Here is an 18,375-nt window from a genome sequence, read left to right as displayed (position 1 = left end):
CTTTAAACCACCAAGGCCGAACTATTTCCTTGTAAAAAGTCATTATTCATATAGAGTGTCTCATGGAAACTCCCATTTCATCTGAGGACCAGAGGGGGACATGAAAGGGTGGGGGCAAGCAGAGCCTGAGAACACAATAGGTGGCCTTTCTAAACCAGCATCCAGTGAAGAGAGTGTATGGATAGAGCAGAGATGGAAGGCAAGGTGGGAATACAGAGAAAATCTGATGGAAGAATCATGCGCTTTTTACTTCATTTTTTCTGTAAGGAAAGCAAGATGCTAGACAAGGCATATGTTGGAGAGATGCTTCTTGCTGCCTTTTAAATTCTTCGGTTTCACAGAAAGCCACCTTATGAGGAGTTTGTCACAAACAGATGAATCCCCAGGATGAGAGGTCAGAATTCCCAGCTTGCATGAAACAGTAGGTGGAAAGCCAGTTTCTCGGTTAGATTTTAACTTAAAGAGAATGGGGAAGGGGAGGGGAAAGTGATACCCCATCGGAGGCTTCTGGGTCTTACACAGGATCCTTTTCATGTTCCTAAATCAGTTGCAAGGGGGGTGGGGTAGGGTGCCAAAACGCGGGCTCATCAGTCACTCTGTGCATCTGAGCTGGAAAACATTTAACCCTGAGATGCAAATCATTTAATCATGCTGAGTCAGTGGTGACCAAAAGTTGTGAACCCTTGGAAGCCAGGAATTCCCAACATGATGTGATAATGCATTTCACAGCATGGACTTCAGATCTCCAGAACCCAGACTAGGGGAAAAGCAAGGCAGGGAATCTATATTCTCCTAAAGTTTCTGCATAACAAAGACAGATCCTCCCTCCCAAACTCCATGAAAATGGGGGTTCCCAAAGGGCAACTCCCACTTCCCAGTCCCCCTCTACATACTTTTGCCTTTCTGTTTTCACCATTAGGTCATAAGGTTAATGAAAACGCATTCTAAAATTATAAAGAAGATGAAGCCAGGCATGAATAGGAGATTTCCACTCGAGTCTGAATATTCCATCTGGAAGTTAAGAAAACCCATTTGCTTCAAAATCATACAGTTCTTACCACATTTGCCTGGATAGGCCTGAGATGCTGAGGAACTTAATAACTACTAATTGCCAACCTGGGAAACAAAGCTAGGAATGCAGGTTGGATCCCAGCTTAGAAGTGGTGTTGTGAGCTCTCTGTGTAGTCAAATGATGTGTCAGGATAATGTTGCGTTTGGGACCAGATAAAGAGCTGGGATTTAAATTTTTCATCTTCTACCATGAACTTTTTTTCTTTTTCTTTCTCTCTCTTCTTCCATCATGCTATCTTTTTAGTGTTCTTTTTCACTCTTTTTCTCTTTTACACATTACTCTGGTTCTTAAGGATGGACCTGTAGATACACAGCATTTCCTCACGTTACTTAAAAATATCTATTTCCTTAGGGCTTTGATGGCCACTGAAGGAAATAGTGCATTGCTCCGGTCACTCCTAGAACATTGCTTTTGTAGCAAATATTATAAGATGAGGTTTTGACTGAAAGGTGACACTTTATATTAACATCTTGACTCTGCTCACTCATTCTGAGGAACGGCTCCAATGAAAGCAAATCGCTGCTGAAGACAAACCAACTGGAAAAGACACTTGCTTTTGCCTTTTTTTTTTTTTTTTGTCTTTTAAGGTTTTCACAATAGCTTCAAAGGAAATGTGAATTAATCATTTGTTTTGACCCAAGAGCAGCAGAACTTATTTTGAAGACTTAAACAGGCAACACAAATGTAAACAGGAATCTGGGACTCCCAAATGCTAAAGCTTGAAAGGAGTCAGTCTGAAAACATCAATTCTACTCAGCGTTTATTTTCATTTGAAGATAGTGGAAATCATATATAAATCACGGACAATACAAGTTCTTCTCGTCTGGCAATTGTCCACATGAATCCGTTACCCTCTAAGTATAGATACAGATTTTTTTTTTCTTTTTTAATAGAAAGACAGGGCAATATGGCAGTTAATTAGCAACTGATACTATAAACTACAGTAGATACAAAGTTTTGTCATATAAATTAATTGCCATTACAAAAAGGCAACTGCTTTAGCTAAGAAGGTACAAAAACGGGTAACTTCCATAAATATAACAAGAAGCTAAGTGAAGAAATACATAACAGACTGTTTTTCCTATATAATATTTGAATATGCAAACTAAGACACCTGTGGCACTTTACATGAAGGTAGGAATAGACACACACACACACACACACACACCACCCACCCGCCACCCACCCACACTCGCCAGGCCGAGCCCCCTCCCCGCCCCCCAAGTGGATTTCCCAAACAGGCCAATTCTAGGGTTACAAGGACAGGATGCCGCGGAGGAAGCAGCAAGACGGCGAGCTCCGAACTGCCAGACAAAGAAGGAGCCTTATTGACAGTTGTAAAGCATTAGGCGTCAGACAGAAACTTGTCAAAAACAGCTGTTGTTGGGTACTGATTGATAATGTTTTCATTCTGACGGCTGAGACACTGCAGACAGTCGTGGGTCTGAGGAGAAGCCCATCACTGGCGCACACATGAACACACATACAGACAACGGGAAGTCATTTAACAGATGGCTTAGGAGCACTCAGCCACAGTATCTTAAAAAGACAACAGTCTACATTTAATGAACTTGCAGAGAGAGCAATGCCTAATAATCATTTATTTTTCACAGAAGATGAGCACAACAGAACAAAAATGAAAGCGCGAATTGTGTCACTGGTCATCGGAATGAAAGTTTTGTGCTGCTCACGGATTACACAGTGTAAAAATATTCAGGGATGCTGGAGACAAGATTGAATATGAATCCTCTTGGATCCATTCCATGGGAAAAAAAAAAAAAAAAGCTTAAAGAAGTGGTCGATGTTTAAAGGTAATGATTTCGTTAAAATCCACCTACAAGATTAAACCACAAAAGCTGTATTTGAGTGATGTGAAGAATTACAAGGTATTACATCACCATGTAATACAGCGTGAGTCTGTGGTATTTGAGAACCAGTCTATGCTACCTAAAAATTACAAACATGTTTTTATTGCTCAGGTGAAAGGAGCAGTTTTCTATCATTTGGCCATTTTGTGTTTGAAGTGGCCAGAAGTCTACAAAATGTGCCAAAGAGTATTACATCCATAAACTTCAATATTTGTAGGTTATTCTTGTTTTAGAAAAGGTCAAAGGTGCCAAACCTTGGTAAAACTGCATATTTATCTCTACATAATTTTATCATTTAAATTAAATGGAAACAAACAAAAACAAAAAAAGAGTTCCAAAGACTGAATCTAAGCCCTAAAATGATTTGCTGCAGCCCCAGCACATTTTTTAAGGGCACACTGAAACCCCTGAAAATAGAGGTTTATAATAGGAATACTGATAGACCTTTAATTACTCGTTGGAGACAATCAGCGACTCCGTTAAACTCCATTAGCACTTAATGAATGAATATACAGATGATTCTGTCTTTGTTTTCTTTGTCAAATCCATGCCAGCTTAAACCCTAGCCAGTATAAACTATATACTTCATTTGGCTGTTTTTAAAATTTTAATCTATTATTTTAAAAATTATTTTCTTTCTTTCAATCACTTTACGATTTTTAGAAAAAGATATGTCGCAGCTTGACTTTATGCAGGGAAATCTTTCCAAGAAAAAAATACTTGAGGACTTGATGAAATAGTCATCAGTGATGCATGCATTGTGCCTACATTCCCTCTTTTCAAAAACTGAAGTTTTTGCCCTTAAGAGAGGGGAGTGAGACTTCGGATGTAATCAAGGAAATTACACATCTTGTCTTTAAGTCCTTCCACATTAATTTTATCCTGGCAGGATAGTCCTCTCTGATAAGGTGATTCATTGAAATTTTTGGTGCTCATTTTTCTCTTATAATCTATAAGGCCCGTATATATAAAACAAAAACAAAAGCAAAAAAACAAACAAAAAAACCCCTCAAAAATAAAATATGATAAAAATAATAAAAATCCCAAGAGATCTTGGAAACAATAGACATAAAATGAGGAGCTCCAGTCACATAGTGCTCCCCCACCTCCACAAACCCAGGGAAAATGAGTCAAGGTTCTGAGTCTCCCTGAGTCCTTCACAAGGGATTTGATTTCTGTGAGCCATGAATTCCATCCATTTTAGCACAGAGTATAGAAGAGCTGCTTAGAACAACAGAAGGAAGAGACATGCGGTGAAGATAATTAGTGGTAAACAGAGAATAAATTCTCTCTCAGTAGTGTGTACTTGACGTTAATGCCGATGATAATTCACCTGATTTACAGAATATTCACTTTAATAGAGAGATGAGAGTCTGAGATAACTAGGAGAAAAGAGACACTAAAGCCATTAAAGTCTTGATACCAAAATAAAATTAAAATGAGAAACTAACATGATAGGTTCAAGGCCTTTGGGAACCCGTGTTTTTGCCAGATTTCACATTCTTACAGCTTCATGGTCTTTTTCTTCTAACAAATTTATCAGCTGAGAGAAGCTCTCCTTCAGTGCATCCATGTCATCCAGCGAGCAGGGCTGCAGAATCCAGCGTTTTCCACGTGCAAGTGGTTCAAGTTCAAAATATTTTTTGACCTTAAGGGGGGATAAGATAAATATGCTATTAGTTATATCAGAATCTTCCTAATTCCAAAATTTTGAGTGTGACGAAGAAGGGGAATTTCAAGGAGAACTTTTGTGAACTGCGATGCCTAGGACTTTCTAGAACTCCGTCCACAGCTGTTGTTATAATGTGGGTTATATGTTGTGACCCAGGACTGTTTTCTTTAGGGGTGACTGACCTGCTTGCAAGCCATTTCACCCACACACTTATCAGCATGGGAGGTCTGATGAAGTCTAAGAAAGAACTACATGTACAACCACCACACAGGGCAAAGTACACTGCAGACACCAAAAAGATTCAATTCCATCAAAACAACTAGCAGAGCAGCTTTTGCTACATCTCCTTGCTAATTTCTTAAATTGGTGACATCCTAGAGTATGTACTATATCAATTACTCAAAACTGCTTTGACTACCAAACATATACACCACAAAAACTTATCATTTAAATAGTCTTTTCTCTCTCTCTCTCCCTTAAATTTCTAGCATCTAATTTTGAGATTTGAGAAAGCATTTTTTATGAAAGAGGATAGAAACTGAGTATGTGTGTGTGTATGCATATTTAAACTTGTATGCACATACATACATACATACATAAAGTCTCCCGCTTTTTATTTTTCTCCTAGTCCTGAATTTTCAGGGAGGTAAAAATCACCACCTTATAACTAGCATGTGAGTAGAGAATTTAGTATCCTAAAAACCTGTTTGATTAATATCCAGTCACAAGTCATTCTTAGTATAGTGCCTTGGATACTAATAGCATCCAGGATTACCAGCTTGTGATTGTGAAGAAATATCAAATTGTTATGTCTTCCCCAGAAGTGAGGAATCTCAAAGGGTATGATAAAACACAAAGTTCATAAAGCTATCCTCCTGCCCACACTATATCCCACAAGAACAGAACACTGTACTGATAGTCTAGTGAGGTTTACATAACATAAAATATAGTGAATAGCAACATCAGAAGAGCCGTTGTTGGAAGGCATTCTTGGTCAATGAATTTCAGTAAATCCCATGTGCCATAGCAAATTCCAAGGTCTTACCTTAGTCAACACCTGACCTAAAAAAAAAAGTGCCTCAACCATATGCCATTCTCAGATCGGGTTTTATTTTGCCTCTATCACTGCAAGTACCAGACTATGGCAGAGGTACATCATCCAAAAGTGGCATTAAAATATGTGTACATTTTTTTCATGAGAGCAAGATATATGTAAGAAATACTAAGGTTTTATGCTAATTTAGGAACCACAATTATGCTAACATTTTATAATTCAAATGTGTCTCCGAAGTCCTTCTGTAAATGTCTGCAAAGTAGTAATAAATACTATTACTTTAAAAAGCCTGTGAAAATGGAAGAACTCTTATTAATTTTGATTCTGAGAAGTAACGAAAACCTCATTTCAGATCAGAAAATGGGTATACAACTTCAGAACAGTGTTCACCCGAGGTATTTTACAAATCATGTTATTAAGAGGATTCTCCCTTATGGAAAATGTAAATTCCATTCTTTTAGTTTCTTCTCTCTAGAGCACCGAAAACAATTCCAAGAGAAGCGGTAATTGCTTGTGCAGTAACTAGTACCATACTGGCCCTGCCCCACCAACGGAGGGCTTGCTAGTCAGCAGACCAAGGGAGGCCATCAGCCAGCAGGGGGAGAGAAGAGTTGGTGGGGGGTGGGGGGTGGGGAGGACAGTTGGGGAATGTGTCTGAGTCTACAGCTTGATGGAGGAGCTGGCTATCTCTGAAGAGTTTAAAATCAGAGATGTTAGGCTCTTTGCTTCTCCCACAAAGTGGAGCTTCAGACTGCACTACTGAGTGCTTACAATGCAAGGGGGAATCTGGTCAAATCAATAATGCCTCCCACCAAGAGGGGAGGGTCCGTAACATCAAAAATCTGCTCCATGAGGAAAGTTGTACCCTTGCCACATTTCATAACTTCAAATCATTTAATTTTTTATTTTTTTAAAGATTTTATCCATTTATTTGACACACACACAGAACACAAGCAGGGAGAGCAGAAGAGGGAGAGGGAGAAGCAGACTCCCCAATGAGCAGGGAGCCCAACATGGGGCTGGATCCCAGGACCCCCAGATCATGACCTGAGCCAGAGGCAGACATTCGACTGAGCACCCAGGTGTCCCCAAATCATTTTAAGTATTGCCAGTAACTGAGAAGAGGGCTGGTGGCAAGAAATTGAATAATATTAAAATAAAAAAAAGGACTAACACAGTAAGGGCATGTTACTAACAATACTTCCTTTAAACGGTTCACTTAAAAATTCACAGAATTGATCCTGGTGGCATATTAACGTCAAATTTGAAAAGAATGTTAGACTGAAATAATCACAGAATAGAATTTGTGGTATTTTGTAATACGGACCAGACAAAAAAACCCAGTAAGGTTTTAGGTACCCATTTGATTGGTTTCTAGGCAACTGAAAATATAGACTATCGCGTAGGCACACTTGGAAGATAATAAAGATGTCTGAAGGTAGTTTCAGAAGTTGTTCCTGCTGAATATGAAACATGAGGAGGAAATGGAAGGTTCCATTACAGGGTGGTCACCAGATAAAGGAGCCTAATGGTGTTAAGCTGACAAATATGGCTGCGTAACCTGAGATTTTTGGATCTGTAACCTAAGTGGGGTATCTCACTCACCCTTCCATACTCCCCCCGACTGGTATCCAAATGATTCCACACCACCCTACATTTATAATATCAATTGTAAAACTAGTCTGGCATTTCAGTGTGTTTCAACCACAGTTGCTGTGGTCTGCCGTTTGCTGCCAGAACATAGCTTCTCATTACCCAGAGTTTCGTGTTTCTAAAAACAAAGCAGATAATACAAGAGAGGAGAAGATGGAGACCTCATGCTCTGACTTGAACTTTTCCAGTTAGGTTAGGATTTTCATTTAGCATATATTTGAGAGAGACAGAATGGGCACGTGCATGCAAGCACACAAAAGTGTGGGGGGAGGGGGGGCGAGAGAGACTCTCAAGCAGACTCTGTGACCACTGCGGAGCCCCACTCGGGGCTTGATCCCACGATCCCAAGACAAGACTTGAGCCAAAACCAAGAATCAGATGCCTAACCGGCTGTGCCACCCAGGTGTGCACCTTCATTTAGTTTTGTTATATTAACTTGAACTTCAAATTTCACCTCCTCTGTATTATGAAGATATAAATTACAGTCACATTTGACTTGTCCACCGTGGCTTTTCCTGTCCTTCCATGATGCTGATGTATAATTTTAAAGAATAAGGTGTTTAAGTTTGACCAACATAAATCATATGTTTCAAATACTTAATCAGAGGCTTAAATATTATGCTTCACTGGAAATGGCAGGGATGAGGAGGAGGTGACTGCTTCACATTGGCTCCTGGAGATAGCACTTGGGGCAATGACATCAGAATACAGCTGCTTGGCAACCTGTAGTCAGTTGGCTATTTTCGGTTAGCCACAGAGAGTGGGCATTTGTTAGTGGCCATGTGTCCACCCTAGAGATAGGAAAACAAAGCCACCATAAGTAGCCAACCTATTTTAGATATGTCACCAGAGCCCTCCTTCACTCATGCCACTGTGGGGTGACGTGCATTACTGCATCCCGTGATTCCCACACCACATTTACTGTAAAGTCCTAATAGCACAGAGACATCTTGGCACCATCGCTTTGCTGCTCATGTTTGTAGCAGGTGTGAAACCTGTGAGATTTTTCATGGCACAGGAGACCCCCTCATTGGGTAGTAGATGTCCTTTATGTTTCTTTGAGTAGAAAGAATAATCCTTTCCTACTTAGGACCTCTAACAGGGTTATGTAATGACAGTGATTTCCCTATCTCGCCCTCACTTCACAAGCAAAAATTTTATTTTAATTCTTGCAAACCTGTTGTGACTAAATTTCTGGAAGTCATGTAAATAGCTTTTGAACTGCAATAATAGGTCTTCCCTTTTAAAAGCCTGCAAATCTCATTTTATTTATAAAAATAAACTGCTTGTTTTTCTTATTTTTGTTATTAAAGCATGTAAGTAGTGTGTGCCCAGAGTTGGCCTCATTCTCCTTTAAACACTCTGGGGAGCGGGGGAAAGAACAGTCCAGAAGGGATGACTTAGTGTTTTTATGTGACATAGAGCTACGTTCTAAGCTCAGATACTTATAAACAGTGCTTTGACCCACATGAATGTGTTGTAAGACATTAAAAAGAGGTTTAGGGTGTGTGACAATTCTTTACTGCATGGGACTGTGCTGAGAACCCTAGAATATGTCACCTCTAGTTCTAGGGAACTCAATGCCATTAGCCCCAACCAGTCATTGCTGTAACCAAAAATGCCTCACCCCCTCCCATGTCCAGAATGCCACCTGGGGTGATACCGATGCAGGTATCTCTGGCCCTGTCTGGGGAGATTTAGTTTCTTTTCCCACACATTCACCACCAGAGATAGAAGCTGGATATCTTTTCTGCCCGCACTTCTCTAGATCCCAACCTACACTGGACACATATATTCCCTCTGGGAAAAAACTAGCAGGTTATAACAGACCCTTCCTAACTTGGGGGTGGCTGTGGTGCACTGCGGTAGGATGAAGTTAAGTATAAGGAGCTTTGAAAATGTGGGTCCTAAAAGTTGGCTTCCCCAAACCTCATTTATTCAACCACCACTTCCTGAACAAAACTGGTGAGTGTGGGAAGGTGGCGTGTGTGTGCCTTAAGGAGCCACTTGTGCCACTGCTCCTCTTGCCAATGTACGGGGTTCCACTGATGAGAGCAGAATACCGTAAAACAAAACCCAGAAACAATAGCCCGAAGAGGGAACTGTCCTCATCATTTACATTATAAGATTACAAGCCCTTTGGCCCCTGGCTTTTTAGTGACCATAAAAATTTAATACTGTACAGTTTACTAAAGGCTTTTTCACTCCTTTATAGCACCCTGATTATACTTCAACTGGAAGAAAAGGAACTGATTCAAATAGAGAGAGGAGTATTAAGACAATATAAGTCAATCTGAAAAAGAAATATCTTGGTAGAAGACTGTTCAAAGAACCCTTAGAAATAAAGGCACATTCTTTCTTCATCTCTGGACAAGGAATCAGTCTCACGAAGGAGACAGGCTGACAACTTCAGCTCCTTCAATTCGAAGGCGATCAATCAGCAGGTGAGACAAGACAATAGGGACACTGGATGAAGAATGCAGGCAAAACACAGAGAGCCAGCAGAAAGAGCTGCTGCAGTTGGGGGTCTGGTAGGCCAGCAAGAGCATGATGCAAGAGAACGTGACTCAGTAACTATCTTCATTCAGAGGAGCCATTATGGCTTTCTTGTCATTTTAAATACACAACATGTCCATGGCACGCCTGTATTTTTCAAATAGTTGTATGAATCGTGTTTTTTGAGACAGGTTCATACTGGTTTTGAACTCTCTGGTAAAAGTAGGGTCTAGATGATAAATGTACTCCAGGGCTCCAATTAATAGGATGCTAGGAGAGTCTGAATAAATTGTGAAATTTTGTAGGATACTGTCCATGGCTGTCAAAAAGGGAACAGAACTTGCCTCATCTTCACCTGGGCTCCTTAAACTTTAATCACTAGAGTGGATGCACCTGTTGTGGTACCATGTCACACTGGGGGAAACATGAAACATTTGTATTGAAATGCTGATCAGGTGCCTTCTCTTTCCACCTCCAGGCACAAGGACATCAAAATGCACGAGTCATGAAATTGGCCGGGGTCTGAACTATTTACACCATGGAAATCTGCAAGTGCAACAAACCAAGACTTTCTTCTTTCTAGAGAGTCGGTTGTCAAGCACTTACCAGCATACACAAGTATGTACATCTCACAGGTGAGTTTGCTGAGGGGCCTTCCCGTTTTGTGGTCTTAATTGCAGAAGCTCATGGAGTAGGCTTAACTTGGTAACCTTCACCAAAGTCAGAGAGAACTTTGCCCACACCATGGCTCCAGGATGGGGTCTGGAGATAAAGTGGCATGGCATCATTAAGATTCTTCAGAGTGCATTCTTGGCAGCTTGTTCAAAGAAAGGTTAGTCTAGAGAGAGCAGCACCAGCTGTTCCCCTTTTCATTGTTCTGCTTGCAGGATTTTGAAATCCTTAGAAAAGTACTAAATATGTCATTAAAGGCAGAAATAAATAATACAAGTAAAACCAATTTGCCATAGTCCCGAAGATCTTACAACACAGAACAGATATTGTTTACTTTTTAATGAGTACTAAAAGGGACCAGAAAACACATTAAAATTAACCAACACCACAATATTACTTTGGGAGTGCAGATCTATAACAGATGACTGATTTCAAGAATGTTAGGTGTAATATGAAAGTGTAGTTATGGTTAAGATCACTTCTTTCTTAAGCAAAGTGCAGCCTGCCTGACCTTGGAATAATTAAAAACCAGACAAATGCCTGCAGGTTATGACCTGTGATCGAGCCTCGCCCTTATGAGAAGTCTTCTTGCCCAATCAGTAATCTCTGATGTGTGGAGAGTGTTATATGCTGTGATAATAGTTACATAAAAACTCAGGCTTCCACTGTACGGGAGAGGTTATTGTGTTCCAGAAGAGCTGAATAAAATGATCCCAGTGCTGTGGCGGTGGGAGCTAGAATCTGAAAAGCATTCCTGTTTTTTGGCTTAATCTGGTACCCGAGAATTACAGAACTAATTACATCTATCTTCTCTTTTCGATATGCCTAGAAGGTTTGTCTCAGTCTCCTATTCAAAAAGCTTGCTTATTGGACAACCACTGTGAGAGGCAGGAATTAGGTATGGATGCTTTCCGTCTTCACAGGCCAATGGAAGATACCCAGCATTCCTGTAGAGCATCTCCTTTATCGCAGGGTTTCTACTTGGCCCTCCCGAGCCTGAGGCGACTCCTGTATGCTCAATTGCTCCAACTTCTGCATCCAATGGAAGGTGCCTCCATCCACAAGTGGAAAGAATCGGCTTCTAGATACTCATAGTTTTAATCCAGCTGATGTCTTCCTATCACCTCAAGGAGAAGGCTTAACGTAGAAGAAACTAAAGTAGACGGGACCTTCGTCACAGTAGCCACTGTTGGTTACCTCCCAGCACCCAGGCAAATAAAGTTTTATTGGAACATAGCCATGTTTACTCACTTGTCTATGGTTGCTTTCACCCTACAACAGCAATGTTGAGTAACTGCCACAGAGACAGTATGTTCCACAAAGCCTAGAATATTTACTGTTTGGCCCTTTACAAAAAAATAAATAAAAAAAAAATTGCCAATCCCTGGCTAAAGCTGTTTGTAGCTTCCCACTTTGTCCAGCAGGGGTACAAGGAGCCTGGGTGGCTGGACTCACTTGCTAGACCAGCTCTTCCCCACTTTGACTCAGACTCTTGGGGGGCGGGGTGGGGGGGCCTAGAAGTTGGCTTTTCCCATCTGGCCAGGCTCCATGTATAATTTCAGATACTTTGGATTGTAGTCATAAAGCCGTATTTTTACCCCTCTGTGTTCAGCCTGGGTTTCTTTTATGTGGAGACTTCCTTGCAGCAGCAAGAACTAGCCAGGGCATAGGGTCCACGGCCTGTGTCCTTCAAGGATGGCTCTTAGTGCAGAGCAATCTAGTTATTGTGACTTTGCAGTTTTAAAAAGGAACATACAATTTACTAAATATACAATGTCTAAAACCCAGGTTTTCCTGAAGCTATTATATGCAGTTTAAAAATCTCACCATTCTGTCTATATACCTGTTAAGTTTTAACAATACATTCAGGATATAGTTTAGGTCCTTTTATAAACTTAGTTTAATTAACCATTTTTAAACATTCCAAGACTCCATTTATACATTTAATATATTCAGTCTTCTTTTTCAGCATTTAGACTGTAATAATCAAAATACCCTCAAGTAGCTAAGTCTTTTCTCTTGCTCAGCAAGAGTTCTTAAGCATTTCTTCATTTAAATTTATAAATTCAATGACTCTCAAGCTCTGGTATTTTCTTCTTTTGGAGGGGTAAGATTTATTTATTTGAGAGAGAGAGAGAGAAATAGAGAAATAGCACAAATGCATGAGTGGGAGGGGCAGGAGGAGAGGGAGAAAGAATCCCAAGCAAACTCTGTGCAACATGGGCTTGATCTCACAACTCTGAGACCATGACTTGAGCCGAAACTGAGTCCAACGCACAACTGACTGTGCCACCCAGGGGCCCCTCAAGCTCTGGTTTGTTTGTTTGCTTGCTTGCTTCCTTCCTTTAAAAAAAAAAAATTTATTTATTCATGAGAGACACAGAGAAAGAGGCAGAAACATAGGCAAATGGAGAAGCAGACTCCCTGCAGGGAGCCCAGTGAGGGACTTGATCCCAGGACCCCAGGATCACAACCTGAGCCAAAGGCAGATGCTCAACCACTGAGCCCCTCCAGGTGTCCCAAGCTCTGGTACTTTCTAATACTATTTACAAGCTTAACTAAATTCTCATATTTTTTTTAAGATTTATTTTAGAGAGAGAAAGTGTATGAGTGGGGGGAGGGGCAAAGAGAGAGAATCTTCAAGCAGACTCCATGGTAGGCATGGAGCCCCACTCAGGGCTCGATCTTATGACCCATGAGATTAGGACCTGAGCTGAAACCAAGAGTCGGGTACTTAACTGACAACCACCTTGGAGCCCCTCGTATCTTTCTACATAGGAGGCCAATTCTGAAATAATTTACACATTTTAAACAATAATTATAAAGTGAATGTACCAGGTGGACCTAAATGTAATAAATACTTGAAATAAAAGTATTACTATTGTAGATTTGGTTATTTTTATACTCTTAATGTTAAATTCTCCAGGGTTAAAAATACTTTCCCTGGAAAGTACTTTCTATCCTAAGGAGACAACTTTCCATCCTAAATGAAATGGGTTATCATTCAACATGTGGTTCCCACCTCATTGAACTTGAGTTGCTTTTCAAACAGAGTTTTTAGGCTGACACGTGACTGGAGTGACAGATGTCCAGGGCAAAATTTTTGGGGTCACTTGTTGCCAAGTTAGGCTCTTTACAAAAATAGTTGCCACAACAAAAAGAACCTCCAGGATGTAAATTATCATTGCCTATATCATGGGTCTCCTCTCAGGAGCAGACATGCCCTCCTAAGATTCTAAAGAATTTCCTTTACCTTGCTTGGATTTTGTATTTCTCTAGCATATACTTTAACATCTTTTCATTCAGCTCTATAGACATTTAATTTTCCTTTATTGAGCTATAATTTGCAGACTGTAAAATCACTCTTTGAAAAATAATACAAGTTAGTGATTTCTAGTATATTCACGGACACCTGCAGTCATCACAGCTATCAAACTTCAGGACATTTTCACCACTTAAAAAAGAAACTCCCCACCCATTAGCAGTCACTCCCCATTTGCCCTCTCTCTCAGCCCTCGGCACTCACTAATTTCCTTTCTGTCTCTAGGATTTGCCTGTTCTGCACATTTCATATAAATGGAATTATATAGTACATGGCCTTTAGTGTCTGGTTTCTCTCATTTAGCATAAAGTTTTCAAAGTTCATCCATGTTGTGGCATCTGTGAGTACTTCTTATGGCCGAAAGATATTCCATTGTATGGACATACCACATTTTGTTTTTGCCATATTCATCTGTCGATGGACATTTGGGCTGTTTCCACTTTTTGGCTATTATGAATTCCACTATATGAGCCACTACTTTCTCCCTCAAACAGGCTTTATAAATAATCATCACATAAATTAATGAGTTAGGATATCAAGATTCAATGGGCATGAAGCATCTTCACAAGTCTGGGCTGAACTCTTGTCACTCAGATTTATGAGGATAGCCTCATTTCACTTAGGAAATTCAAAGATTTGGATAATTATTCTTAATTTTTTCATATCTAAGAGACCTCAGTTCTCTGAAGGCACAGACAATGAAAAAAATTTTGTATTTTCTGAGATACCCAAAAGAATGCCAGACACAGAGAGGATACTCATTATCTTTAAACGAATGTAAAGAGCTGAAACTATAACGATAAGGGCAACAAAGTATGTACTGTATTTCAGCTCAGATTTAAATGTTAGTAAAGGAAGGAAACTGAAGAAGTTGCCACTCCTTTTAATTAAGCAGGCCAAGATTTCATGCAGGAGGTGGGATTTCATGAATAGTTTCAAAACCGGAGGTCTAATTGGTTTAAACTCTATCATACATATGCCTACAGGCAGCTGCAATGAATTGTTTTGCAAACAGAAAAGTAAGTAACCTCTCATGGAAAATAGACCCACTCCAGAAATCTCAAGACCCAAAGGACACATATGTTTTGAGCTATTCCTTTAATCTGTGTCCAAACAAAGCATCTAATTCTTATCTTAGAGAATGGAAAGCACTGACATATGCAAAAAGAGAAGCATCAGTACACTTGTCTTCGCATGCAGGTGCAGGCATCAGACTTTTCAATAACATCTATAACACGGTCATTAATTACAGAGGCAGTCAGGTTTCGACAGCATATCATTTTCCTTTGCCCTCCTCTCTTTCCCTTCTGTAATCAATTCTATTCCACTCCTTCAAAAGAGCATTCATTTCTGGTACCAACACTTTTAGGGTGTTAGACTTGATTCTAAGTACCTTCCATGTTTGTGACAGTACTTGGTTATGATTTTACCTTTATTACAAAACAGCAAACATTGTAAATAGGCAGAAATTTATTTATGAAAATTTTTTTCCTGGCAATAGAATATGGCTGCTTAAACAATTCTATCTATACATATGAGAGCTAGTCAAGTATGTACTAGACAGGAAGGAGAGTTAATGAGTGAAAGCCCCAAACACATCAGAGACAACCAATTAGCTTGTCTGAAACACAGGCTTGTAAAGCTATCAGTAACTTATAAAATGGTCTGCTACACACGAGTAAAATGTTGTTTAAATGGCTTGCTTAACTAGATGCATTCACCATGAAATTGATTCTTTTAAGGTTATCTTTTTAAACTTAATCCTCATTAACTGTGCATATTGAAATGGCTGGCTGGGTGGGAGGGTGGGTAGATATCTTGGTATCGTAAAGTGCAGTTTGAAAATATGAATTCCATACTTTTTGAGGTGAAGAGGTATCAGGGAAGAAAACCCATCAATTACCAACAGTTGTGTCAGCCTCAGTAACTGAAAAGGATCAACACGCTTAGATTATTCCTCCTCTGCCTTGCTAAATGCTTAGCTTGGGATTGGTAGATGTGCTCCGAGGACCTTCCAGTGCTCAGAATGCATGCTTTTGTGTTATGGAGCTGCACCAGTTTTCACTACAGACGGTGATTCTGTGAAGTGGCATGAGAGAGAGAGAAGACCTGGAGCCTGGCAGTCTTCAAATCCAACATTTGCCTCCCAGGGATCAGCTTTCATCCCCCAAAGACTTACTTTACCCAAACATTTGAGGTAACTTGATGTTAGCTGACATACAGACGACAATTGCTATACTATTTCATATTTTGAGTTTTCTTGAAACACTATTGTATATTCTGAAATTGTTTTTTGGCTGTATCTCATATTCAGCTTGTTTTCTGTTATACAAGGCTCCATGCCATGAATACACTTTCATCGGCTGTGACCTAATCAGACAGCCAGAAGAGCATGCTTTGATTTTGACAGAACTCTTCTTTCTGCTTATTCAATGTTGGTACCATTCACAAAACCACTCTGAGTTGGTCAACTCAAGGGATTCTTTGACTTAACAAAATACTAGGAAAAAATAAGTTGAAACAATGGTTAAAGCTTGTTAAAAACACAAATATCTGTTAAAAAGTTTATATATATTCTAGCTTATTTGGCTTTGGTAATGGACTATATATCCTCTATCTCAGTCTTGTAGCTGGGAGGTCTGGGAAAGCAACAGTGGTAATAACAAAACAAAATATTAATATATGGAACCCAAATAAACATGTTTAATAGTGGCCTTGTGGTACTATGGCAGCACTCTGTCGTAACAACGACAACATTTAGACGTTGGGGCAGATTCAAATTCCTGGGCCTTAAACAGGAGACAAATATGGCAAGCCACGCGTTGCTGAGCCGCCAATGGAGGGTGCCAATGGCCCTGTCCAGATGCAGAGATATTCAAGGGATGTTCCTGTCAGCAGTTTGTCCTCTGGCTCCAGCAAGGAGCCACCATGGAAACACTGGGAGGAAAAGGAAAAACAGGAAGGCGTGGAGAGACAGGGGAAAAGGCAGAAAAAATTGACAGCCACCTCAATAACACATCTGAGCAAGGGGAACAGGTAACAAATGGCCTTCGAACAAACAGCCATGTTGTTAGTCACAGAGAGAGAATTTCTTTTCCTACTGGCAATACGGCCAGGAGCCTAATATCCTGGCAACTGAGAAATATGAGCTTGGAAAGAGGCTTGCAGGCAGTCTGAGGAAAGAAAAGCTGAGTGGTAATCCGTCCTGGGGAATTTTAGCCAAAAAAACCCACACAGGACTAGTTGAACTCAGAATAAAGCCCATGAAAGACAAGTCTGGAGAACATTACAATCAGACATAAAGAGAACACCAGAAATGAAGGTTCCAAAAGCCACTGACTGGATTTAGCACAGCACTGTTAGCGCGGCCTTGTGTCCTAGTGGTCAAACTGGGACTAGTCCAAAACACTAGTTCTCAACAGAGGGGAAAGGTGACCACACCCCTCAGGGGACATTTGGCAACGTCTGGAGATACTTCTGGTTGTCACAGTGGGGGTGGGGCGGGGTGTTTGCTGCAGGCATCTTGTGGGTAAGGGTCAGGGATGCTGCTGGACATCCTGCAATGCACTGCCCTCCCAACCCTCAACAAAAAACTATCTAGCCTGAAACGTCAACAATGCTGAAGTTGAGAAACAGTTCTGAACTGATCTTTTAAAGCAAAAATCAAAGAACAAAAGCCCTGTTAATGATTCAATATATGGTTTCTGACCACAAATCATCAGGCTCTCCCTCCCCAGAATCAGGAGGAGATTGAGGAACTGGATTGCAAAAGTGGACCAGGAACTGTGTTAGAGAGCACCATAGGTCGATAGTACAACTCTCTGTCCTCTCTTCTTGCTCAAAGTGGAAATCAATTGATCTTGGTGGGGACAAGTCACAGCATTTAACTGGGCTGAAACAAATGCACCAAATAAATAGCCGTCTGTCCCTCCTTCTACTGTTACTACTCACTCACTGTTTCAGGTCCCGGGGACACAAGGGTGAACCTAAGTCCCAGATCTCACCGAGCTTGATTGGAAGAGACCAGCAGGTATCAAGCAGGGACAGCAGTGACTCAGTGAAGTCTGATGGAATAAGCGCCATGAAAAACGAGAAGGCACCGTGGCAATAACAACATTTGCCACATTGCTGATCTAATAGACGGACTAAGGGCATGATATAAATTAAATATCAAGCCGTTGCAGGTAAGGACAAATCTGTAGCTGGTTTCAAAACAAAATTTCATACAGTTACAATAAAGGCTCCTTCAATTAACCTCTACTTAATCACCTAGGTTTAACTGACTCTTCATTGCCCCGGTGCAAGATAATGACGGACGTTGCCTGCACAGACTGCCCATGCCCTGGGGGTACAGGCCCCGGGTGGAGCTGGCCGCTCACCTGATGCTCACACCGGGGCACTGCTGTCTGGCACGTCTGCTCACTTCTGCTGCCGACTGGTTTCCTAATTCTCATGGAGGCAACACATTTGTTACTATCATCAAGTCATTTAATTAAAAATGGCATCAACGGGGATCCCTGGGTGGTGCAGTGGTTTAGCGCCTGCCTTTGGCCCAAGGCGCGATCC

At 40.7% G+C, this 18,375-nt stretch overlaps 1 protein-coding gene and 1 long non-coding RNA gene across 3 annotated transcripts in view; one reads left to right on the top strand and one right to left on the bottom strand.

The window, feature by feature from the left end:
• Positions 1-1,807: 1,807 nt before the first annotated feature.
• The window catches only part of ARL15 (ADP ribosylation factor like GTPase 15), a 396,290-nt gene continuing 379,722 nt past the window's right edge, over positions 1,808-18,375 (bottom strand). For both annotated transcript variants that reach the window (XM_038535113.1, XM_038535112.1), the window contains one exon: positions 1,808-4,588. In XM_038535113.1, coding sequence (XP_038391041.1) covers positions 4,436-4,588 — 153 coding nt within the window. In that variant the 3' untranslated portion in view covers positions 1,808-4,435. The remainder of the gene's footprint in view (positions 4,589-18,375) is intronic.
• Positions 9,440-11,719, top strand: LOC111095609. Its single transcript, XR_005358475.1, has 3 exons — positions 9,440-9,763; positions 10,294-10,450; positions 11,411-11,719. It is a non-coding gene; the product is annotated as an uncharacterized LOC111095609 (long non-coding RNA).

Source organism: Canis lupus, chromosome 4, assembly GCF_011100685.1.
Source record: "Canis lupus familiaris isolate Mischka breed German Shepherd chromosome 4, alternate assembly UU_Cfam_GSD_1.0, whole genome shotgun sequence".
Lineage (NCBI taxonomy): Eukaryota > Metazoa > Chordata > Mammalia > Carnivora > Canidae > Canis > Canis lupus.
The sequence above is the reverse complement of the archived record's forward strand: the minus strand, read 5'-3'. Positions and strand labels throughout refer to the sequence as shown.